This window comes from Artibeus jamaicensis, unplaced genomic scaffold, assembly GCF_021234435.1.
Source record: "Artibeus jamaicensis isolate MK-2021 breed Jamaican fruit bat unplaced genomic scaffold, CSHL_Jam_final contig_525, whole genome shotgun sequence".
NCBI lineage: Eukaryota > Metazoa > Chordata > Mammalia > Chiroptera > Phyllostomidae > Artibeus > Artibeus jamaicensis.
The window spans coordinates 15,924,671-15,934,614 of record NW_026521874.1 but is presented as its reverse complement, the minus strand read 5'-3'; the positions used below and the strand labels follow the sequence as shown (position 1 = coordinate 15,934,614).

The 9,944-nt window shown below is 53.9% G+C and overlaps 1 protein-coding gene across 1 annotated transcript; it reads right to left on the bottom strand.

Annotated features, from left to right (window-relative positions):
- Window positions 1–207: 207 nt before the first annotated feature.
- NEFH (neurofilament heavy chain) lies at window positions 208–9,129 on the bottom strand. Its single transcript, XM_037153259.2, has 4 exons — window positions 8,206–9,129; window positions 6,082–6,281; window positions 4,289–4,413; window positions 208–1,739 (listed from the first exon to the last, which is right to left on the bottom strand). The coding sequence occupies exons 1-4, from the start codon at window positions 9,086–9,088 to the stop codon at window positions 272–274; spliced, it is 2,676 nt and encodes an 891-aa protein (XP_037009154.2). The 5' UTR covers window positions 9,089–9,129; the 3' UTR covers window positions 208–271.
- Window positions 9,130–9,944: the final 815 nt, after the last annotated feature.

Here is a 9,944-nt window from a genome sequence, read left to right as displayed (position 1 = left end):
CAGATCACATTCTGCTACATAAGCTGTCGTAACATAATGATCCGTCGCCTGGGGAGGGTTTGGGACACGGGGGTAGGGTGGGGAGTGCCCCTCCTTGCTAACATATTGCTAACAGAAATTCCTGTTTGGTGAGGGGGAGCCCCGTCACCTAAGCGGAGTTTCTTATATAAAGAAAAGGGAAGGGGGGGATGAAAATGTGTTATGCCGACCCTTGAGCTCCCAGACCCTCCTGAGTTTCTTTGGCTGTTCTAGATGCTCCTTGCTCCCTACCTTACTTCTCCCCCTTGGGGGCCTTGTCTTCTGCAGCCTTCTCTGGAGGCCGGCTGTCCTTCTGGTCTGTGCTAGAGGACTTCTCAGCCTTTTCCGTCTGGGCTTTGCCGGGTGCGGGGGCCTCCTTGCTGGGCTCTTCCTTGGCTTGGGCCTCCGCTTTGGGTTTCTCCTCGGGCTTCTTGGCCTCTGTGGCTTTCTCCTCCTTGGCATCTTTTTTCTCAGGTGCTGCTGGCATCTCTTCCTTCTTTGGCTTTTCCGGCTCCTTCTCTGCTGCTTTGCTGGGTTCTTTGGCCTTGGCGTCGTCTTTCTTGTCCACCTCAGTCTTCTCTTTGGGTTTGGCCTCATCCTTCTCCTTGGCAGGAGCCTCCTTCTCTGGAGTCACTGCTTTTTTCTTATCTTCTGCCTCTTCCTTCTTGGCTTCAACTTTGGGCTCCTTGGGCTTCTCCACGGCAGGCTCCTTCTTCTCCTGGACCTCGGGCTTTGGAGTCTCCTTCTTGGGCACCTCGTCTTTCTTGCTGTCCTTCTTCTCCTCAGTTTTTGGCATGGCTGGAGCTTTCTCTTCCTCTGCTTTCTTTGGGGGCTCTTTGACTTTCACCTCCTGGGGTTTCTCTTCTTCCTTCGTGGGGGACCTCACCTCTTCCTTTTTTGAGACCTCCTTCTTGGGGGCCTTGGCCTCGTCCTTCACGGGAGACTTGGCCTCCTCCTTGCTAGGGCTTTTGGCCTTTTCAGGTGACTTGATGTCTGCAGGGGACCTTACTTCCTCCTTCACTGGGGTCTTGGCTTCTGGGGACTTCACATCAAGAGTCTTGGCCTTCTCAGGGGACTTGGCCTCTTCCTTCACCGGGGACTTGGCCTTTTCAGGGGACGTGACCTCAGCTGGTGATTTTGCTTCTTCCTTGGCTGGGGACTTGGCTTTCTCTGGGGATTTGACCTCCTCTGGGGACTTGGCTTCTTCCTTCACTGGGGACTTGGCCTTTTCAGGGGACTTGACCTCAGCCGGCGATTTTGCTTCTTCCTTAACTGGGGACTTGGTCTTCTCGGGGGACTTCACCTCAGCTGGAGATTTTGCTTCTTTCATGGGGGACTTGGCCTTGGTTGGGGACTTGGCTTCTTCCTTCTCTGGGGACTTGGCCTCCTTCTCTGGGGACGTAGCGTCTTCTGCTGGGGGAGACTTTGCTGCTTCTTCTTCCCCTTCTGCTTCCTCTTCTTCTCCCCCTTCTTCCTCCTCAGCCTCCTCTTCTTTGGCCTCCTTCTCCTCTTCTTCAGTCACTTCTTCGGTCACTTGTATCTCCTCTGTCTGTTCCTCCACAATCACAGTTTCCTTCTCTGACTTTTCTACCACCTTGATCTTCTCTTCACTTTTGACCTTTATGTGAGTGGATGTGGAAGGGATCTTGGGGAGTCCTTCTGGAAGGGAAAAGGGACTTGGGCCAAAGCCAATCCGACACTCTTCACCCTCCAGGAGTTTTCTGCGGAAAGGATAACGGAACGCATTAGTATTAGCTCAGAGTAGACTGATGACTTTCGGGTCTTCCTGGTTTCCTCTGAAGGTCCGCAGTGTGCACTGATAGGGACTTTGGCAGAGGAAAAAGCATGAACGGTGGGCACACTGAGAAGGGAGAGAGTCACTTAGCAAATCATCCCAGGAAGCCCTCAGAATCCTCACCCCAAGGGCACTGTTCTGATTTAATGCAGCTAACTAAGGCTGCAACTTACGATACAAAACAACTTTTTTTTCCCCTTGAAAAACTGCCCTGGAGAGAGTGCCTAACTTAAGAAAATTTACATTTATTGTCCCACGACTAAAATATTATTCAAAAGCCCTGACTGGTGTGGCTCAGTTGGGTGAGCGTTGTCCTGCAAAGGGATCATAAGAGCCCCTACCGCAGAGGGTTGTTTCAATGAAATGATGCATAAAATGGGCCTGGAAATGCCTGTGTCAGAGTAAGTGTGGGGTCGCGTAGGGGACCGGTTTGTTTTGGCCTGGCAAATGTGACTCAGCTCTGTATGGAAAACCTACAGAAGCGAGGTGGTGGGCAGGAGCCAGACCTTCAAACCGAGTTTTCCTGTGGGAATCAGGCCTAGAAAATGCATATGGACTGTTATGGCTTGCTCTTGCTAAAACTCCATCACCCTGGTCTAAGACAACAAATGTGTATGGTCTATCTTCAAGGTAATATCCAAAGCCTGTATAAACTTTTCCAAGGAAAGAGCTAATCAGCACGTCACCATTCCCCTCTGCATGTTATTTTCATTTCCTTGATTGTACCTAAAATGTAGACAATGATATTCTACGCAACAGATAATAAATCTTTCTCTGATGTAAGACCCGAGGAAAACAATAAAAGCCTGTCTAGGCAAGGGTAGGGGCATTCTCCCCTTGAGAGAGTGGCCGTGACGTCCCCTTTTCCTCCACAGGATTGCTGTTGCCTGTGCATTCATTCTCGTCATCAGCCACAACAGGCGGACTCTGCTGGCCGGAGTCTACCACAGGGTCACCTCTATGGACCAGTGCTTTGCAAGTTTAATGACATCGGAATCACCCTGGAATTCCATTAAAATGCAGATTTTGATTCAGTAGGTCTGGGAGAGGGGAGCTGAGAGTACATCTTTCTAAAAAGCTCATGGAGGATGCTGACTGTGCTGGTTCAGGAGCCAGGCTTCGAGTAGTAGGACTACAGCCCAGGATCAAGAGGTGGGGAGTGAAGGGTCAGCAGACAGCAACGGGCACAGGCCCTCCTGGGGTCAGCTCTGCCCCTCGGCAGGAAACTGCTGAGCATGGAGGCCTCGTGGCTTTTCTCTACCATTTACTGAGGAATTTCTCTGCGAGCCCAGTGCTACTACTGCGTTCCCTGGATCAGCTCAAAAACAGGATTAGCTCCTCCCAACAACCCATGACACCGGGGGTGACTGTGTTTTGTTGTTGTTACTGTTTAGTTTTAAGAATTTTTAGAAGAGTTTATTTGAGCCAAACTGATGACACACTGGGGAGCAAGATTTCAAAGGTTCCTCGTGCAGGTGCCCTTATTATCACTCCCATTTTATTTCCCCAGGAAACAAATGCTCAGAGAGCTAAGGAACTGGAAGAGAAAACGTTGTAAAGGCCCTTTATCGCTCAATTACCTCTTTTCCCTCCAAAGCAAAGCTGGCTGAATTTTGCAAAGGGGTGAGGAACTTTAACCCTCTAAGTCACTGTCAGGATGAAAATAAGTGACTCTCAAGAGTTTTGTTTCTCAGCCCGGGCTGATGTGGCCCAGTGGACTGAGCACCGGCCTGTGAACCAAAAGGTTGCCAGTTCCACTCCCAATCTGGGCACATGCCTGGGTTGGAGGCCACGTCCCCAGTTTGGGATGTGTAAAAGGCAACCAATGGGTGTATCTCACACATATCAAGGTGTCTCTCCTTTAAAAAAAGATCTCTAGCTCTGGCTGGTGTCGCTCAGTGGATTGAGCACGGGCCTGTGAACAAAAGGGTTGTGGTTCAATTCCCAGTCATGGCACATGCCTGGGTTGCAGGCCAATTCCTTGCACACGAGAGGCGACCATGCATTGATATTTCTCTCTCTCTCTCTCTCTCTCTCTCTCTCCTTCCCTCTAAAGGTAAATAAATAAAATATTTTTTAAAAATAAAAGAAAAAATATAAAAAGATCTCTAAAAAAATATTTTTGTTTCTCAGAAAGCAGAATGGTGGCTGCCAGGGCTGGGAGAATGGAGGAAAGGAGAGTAGGGAGTCACTGGTGAATGAACAGAGTTTCAGTTTGAGATGATGAAAAAGTTCTGGAGGTGGATGGTGCTGATGGTCGCACAACATCAATGCACTTACTGCCTCAGAACTGTGCACTTAAAAATGGTTAAATGGCAAATTCAAGGTTGTATATATTTTACGACAATAACAAAGTTCATCTTGATCTCCAAGACAGGCAGGCTGCCTCACAGGGGGCACTTGAAGCCCAAGGTGTAGCTCCTCATAAGAACACAAGGCCCCCCCCCCCCTGAAGGCCCCCCCGGCCCACCTTACCTGTAAGCAGCAATCTCAATGTCCAGAGCCATCTTGACATTGAGCAAGTCCTGGTACTCTCGGAGCTGGGCCGCCATCTCCCACTTGGTGTTCCTCAGCTCAGCATCCAACTGCTGGATAGCTTCCTGTGGGGGAGAGGCCGTATACATGTCAAGCACCAGCTGACACCTGACACCTGGCTCTCCATACCAGGGAAGCAGGGTGGGCATGCAACCCCAAGCAGTCTTGTCCAGCCTGCAGCTGGAACCAAGCCCCACCCTGTAAAAGCTGTGGGGGTCTCCTTCATGGACATGGAAACCACATGGAGCAAAAATCCAGCTATGTATATAATTTCAGCCTGGAATGAAAGTCTGGAATGAAACACACCAGATTCTAACGATTTAGAGCTGGTTAGTAAGACAGTAGTTGAATTTTCACAGATCTCTTAAGCTTAGAAAATGCTCAGTGGGCACAGAGCCTTGTTTGCTTTGACTCCCTACTGGTTCCCCAATTCTCCGAAGTGCCTGCCACATAGTAAGGGCTCGGGAAGCGTCAGTTATGGGCAGATGAGACAATACACAGAAGCGCAGAGGCTAAATGAGTTGAAGCTTCTTCCCTGTTCCCAGGCCCACGTAACCACTGCTGGAAGTAAACCATTATGGTCCTGACTGCGTGACCCAGCTGGCTGGGTGTCGTCCCACAAAGTGAAACGTCGCTGGTTCGATTCCTGGTCAGGGTACATGCCTGGGTTGCAGGGGTGCTTGCTGGTTGGGGCATCTGTGAAAGGCCACCAATCGATGTTTCTCTCTTTCTCCTTCCCTTCCCCTCTCTCTCAAAATAAACAATCTTTTAAAATAAATAAATAAACAAATGAATTACATAAAGTAAACTATTATGACTGCTTTTCATTGCTTCCTTTTTGCTTTCTTGGCTTTCTAACTTTTCTATCATTGCCACATATTATTTGCATAATGTTTTTAAAATGATGTTTTTCCCTGGCCAGGGGGCTCAGTTGGTTGGAGCAACCTCCAGAAGGTTGCGGGTTTGATTCCTGAGGGTGTATACCTGGACTGCAAGTTCGATCCCCAGTTGGGGACTGATCGATCTCTCTCTTTCTCTGTCTCTGTCTCCCTTTTCTCCCTCTAAAATCAACGAACATATCCTTGAGTGAGGATCAAAAATTTTTTTAAAATTTAAAGTGATGTTTTCTTCTGCAGTTGTCTTTAATGGGGAATCTGCCAAGGCCTTGCCCAGGTCACTTAAACTCAGAGACACTGGTTACTATTCACCAAATACCCTTATTGTGATCAGATCCTGCTACACACATTCTCACTCATATTTTCTCTCTCTCTCTCTTTTTAATCCTCCCCCAGGGACATTTTTTCATTGCTTTCAGAGAGAGAGGAAGGGGGAGGGAGAAAAACATCAGTTGGTCACTTTTTCGTACTTTCCTAACTGGGAATCGAACCCATGACCCTTCAGTCTACGGGCCAACACTCCAACGAGCTGAACCACACCAGCCAGGGCCACACTCATCTCTTAAAAAGTTTGTCCATGTCCTTAACCTTCACAGCTCTGCTCAGCAGGCATTTGTTTTCTCCCTTCTTTCTTTTTCATGGAAGGAATCCAGATTCAGAGATACAGATGAATTTCCTGGGATCTCATACCCAAGAAGACATACTGGTATATCTGGTGTGTTTGATTCCAAGGCCCATAACCTTGACCTCTACAGCCCTGCTCAGAGAGGGACAGTGATCCGTGCAGGGTCACCCACCCAGGTGAGGCAGTCTGGCTCTCCGCCCTCCCCTGCCCACCTGGTAGGATGCGAGGTCAGCCTGATGACGGTCCTCCAGCTCAGAGCGCTGCCTCTCCAGCGAGTCCTTGGTGCTTTTGAGCGCCTCCAGCTCTGTGGTCCTGGCCTGCAGCTGGCGCCGGTACTCAGTGATCTCCTCCTGCGCTGAGCGCATGGCGTCTGTGTTCACCTTGGCTGCCTCGGACAGTCGGTCCAGCCTCACTGGGAGAGAAGGAAATAAGGCAAGGTTAGACACACCTGGATATGTGTTCCAGTGCCTGGATCCAGAAGATGACACACGTGGGTTGAGGACCTACTGGGCGCTGGGTACCATCTTGGATGCTTAACTCACCCTATCTGGTATTATAGGCAGATGACTACTGCCCAAGGCCACCCAGCTAGTGAGTGGCAGAGCTGGGGTTCAACTCTAGCTGGCTCCAAAGATCAGACCGTCTCCCTAACTCAGGATCCAGAAACCCTACAGAGCAGAGGAAGTCCCCTTTTCTGGTCCTAATGCCTGGTTCAGCTCCTCAGCCAGGACTGGCAGTACTGGGGCTTCAGATGTGAAACCTGGCTTAACTCTGAACTTGTGGCTCAGAGTTTAACTATGAATTTGTGTTGAACAAGTTCACGAGCCTTTGCCCTTTGAAGGCATGAGGGTGCTGCAAACCACCATGTCGCCATAGTCCCCTCCTTGCAGGTTTCTGCTGTGCAGAGCCCAAGGTCACTGCAGAGCGTGGGGCCCGTGCGCCAGCCCCTCTGGCTGCACATTCTAGCACCGGAGCCCGAGCCGATGGCAGCCACACCTGGCCCCTGCCAGCAAAGGGCTGCCGCTTCCCCGACCTGGGGCCAGTGGAGGTCTAGAGACTAGACCTCCTGAAAGTGAACGTGTATATCACCTGAAAGTGAACGTCCTGGATCCTGAGAGAGTGACACCCAGGGCCTGAGTTAGGGATGTGGGAGGACAAAGGGAAGCCAGCCGCATGGGTAGGACGGACTTCCTGTACCAAGGGCAAAGCCCAAGAGAACAGAGAGGTTTGCTCTGGGAGGAACCTTGCTGCAGAGATGGGGGAGGGGACAGTTCTGTCACTGCAGAGGAGTTGGGGGTGGGGGGCAATGGGGAAAAGCCACACCTCCAAATCCCAGCTGTCCTGGCTTTCCCTACTGGTGCTGGCAAAGATTTAGAAACCATCCCTATGGGTGATGGTTTACCCACTGTGGGTCACAGGCTGGAAATCCCTGAGATACCTGCACCCTCTCCCAAGAAGAATACACAAAGCTTTACAGCTGGCTGGGGGAGGGGGGAGGGAGGGGGAATCATGGAGCTTTCCAGGGTAAGAAGCCCACTCCCATGGTTCAACAGAAAGAAAGGAAAACCAGAGAGGTCAAGCACTGATCAAGGTCACCCAGCAGCTGCTGGGAGAAGCTCCAGAGTTGCTGCAGCTGCAGTCTAGCTGACTCAGGGCGGCATGGCGGCCGGGGGCAGCCTTAGGAGTCTCCCTCCCAGTGCTTCCAGTTTCCAGGGCCAGGAGAGGGGACATTAAAGGGCTCATGGACCACCTCAGTCTCCAGTACCAACTGGTTGTAGTGATGGTCCCCCCTGGGGAGAAAGGATGTGAGAATGACAAACATCTCTCCTAAGTAGTGGGGAGGAGCCTGATAAGGGTCAGAAGAATGGAGTCCCCTGACAGTGTGCAGGAAATGGGGATGGGCAACGTTTGCGCATGGAAGGCAGTTTACTTTGAAGGGCAAAGAGTCTCTCTCCAGCGCCTGTGATCAGAAGCCAGCATTGCTTCGGTAGGATAAAGGGAATCTGAGGAAAGGGGCTTCGGTGTAGGGTTACCTAACTATGGTGGGGGAGACCAGAGTGGTCCCAGAGTTAAATAACAAACATAAACGCCCTAGAGGAGGGCACCCAAAGGTGGAACCACAGTTGTGGAGGGTGGAGGTGAGTCGGTCCCACATGAGACCCAGAGAGAAATCATTACTCAACTAAGCATTAAGCACTTTGCATGGGGCAACTGAGTAGCGCACTCTCCAGTCCTACCACCTCCACGCAGAGTCCACCAGCATCCCCTGGCGTCACGCCACCCTGCCGGACCAGCAGGGGGCGACCTGTCCTCCCCACCACCCCAAGTTTGCGAACCTCGGAACCACTCCTCGGACTGCAACGTGCTTTGCACCGCGTGGCCCTCGAGCTGCGCACGGATCTCGCGCAGCGCCGACGTCACGTCGCACTTGAGGGCGTCCCGCGAGTCGGCCTGTGCCTGTGCCTGAGCGGCACTGCAGCCCTGGATCTGACTGAGCAGCTCCCCCACCTCTTCCTGGTGGTGGCGCCGCAAGTACCCGCACTCCTCCTGAAGGGCTTGCGCTTTCTTCTGCAGCTCCGCGCGCGCTGCCTCGGCCTCCTGCGCAAAGCGCGCGAGCGCGCGCGCAGCCGCCTCTGCCTCCTCGCGCTGCCGGGCCTCGTCATCCAGGCGCTGGCGCACGTGCGCGATGTCCTCGAGCAGGTGCTCCTGCTCCAAGCGCAGCTGGCCGCGCGCTGCGCCCAGACGCAGCACGACGCCGCGCATCTCGCGCACCTCGCGCTCGTACAGCTCGCCCATGGCAGCGCGGCCCGCCTGCTGTTGCCGCAGCGCCGCTGCCTCGCCCTCCAGGCTGCGGTTGTGAGCCTCCAGCTGCCGCACCTTGTCGATGTAGCCCGCGAAGCGGTCGTTCAGCACCTGCAGCTGCTCCTTCTCGCTGCGCGCTGCCACCGCGGCCACCATGGTGCCCTCCGGCCCGTTGCTCAGCGTGTCTAGAGAGTCGGTGCTGGAGGCGACTGCCGCGCCGCGGAAACGGCTCGGCGAGGCCGACGCGGAGCTCACCGTGGTCCGCGTCCATGAGTGGAAACCACTTGACGAGCCGGCAGCCGAGCGCGCTCCGCCCGCGCCGCCCTTTCGAGCCAGCGCGTAGTGCAGGCTGCCACCTCCGTGCAGCGACGCGAACGGGGTTCCCAGCAGCGCGTCGGCGCCGCTGAAGCTCATCATGGCTGGAGCAGGTGCGGCCGCTGGTGGAGTGGGAGCTTGGGGCCGGGACGGGGCGGCTGGCACTGCGGCAGCAACGGGACGCCTTTTATATAGCAGCCAGGCCGAGTCCAGCCCCTCGGCGGTTGGGGGGCGGGGGAGGCGGGCCCCGCCCGCCTCCTCCCCTGCTGCCCGGGGGCTGGCCGGCTCCGCCGCAGTGAGAGGGGCGGGGCAGGGGGGACCTAGGAGTGAAGGGGAACCCACGGGGCGTCAGAAGAGCGCCCCCCCCCCGCCCCGCGGTCAGATTAGGGGGTAGAGAACTCCCAGAATGGACCGGCGGGGACCCTCGGATGCGAATCGGAAGACCCTGCTACCCTGTTCTGAAAAAGAGAAAGGGACCGAAATAGGGAGAGGACGTGGACAGCTGCTGAGAACAGGGGCAGAGTGCCTTAGGGATGGAGCACTCTGTAGTCGGTGGGGTGAGGGGATTGCTGCATGAAATGGGGGCACGAGATTTTCCGAATAGTTAGAGAGGCCCTCCGGACAGGTGGTGCAGAGTGTCTGCAGCCGCCCCGGAATAGGGGAGGGGGTAAGGTAACCCTGAAGGGAGGCTTGGTGGGCACTACGGAGGGCAGAGACAGAAAGACCTCTGAATGAAGTTTCGCTGTTTCCCAAATAGCTAGAGGGGCCACCAGGAGAGGGCTCAAGAAGCTCTGCAGCCGCTCCAGAATAGGGGAAGGGGCCTCGAGTTGAGGAGAGCTGCGAGGCTACTCTTAATTGGGGGAGAGAGAGAGCCCAGATGCGGGGGGGGGGGGGGAGGGAGGCATAGTGGTCTAGACAGGTTAGGAGGTAGGAGACCCTGCAGCTGGCTGGGGCTTTC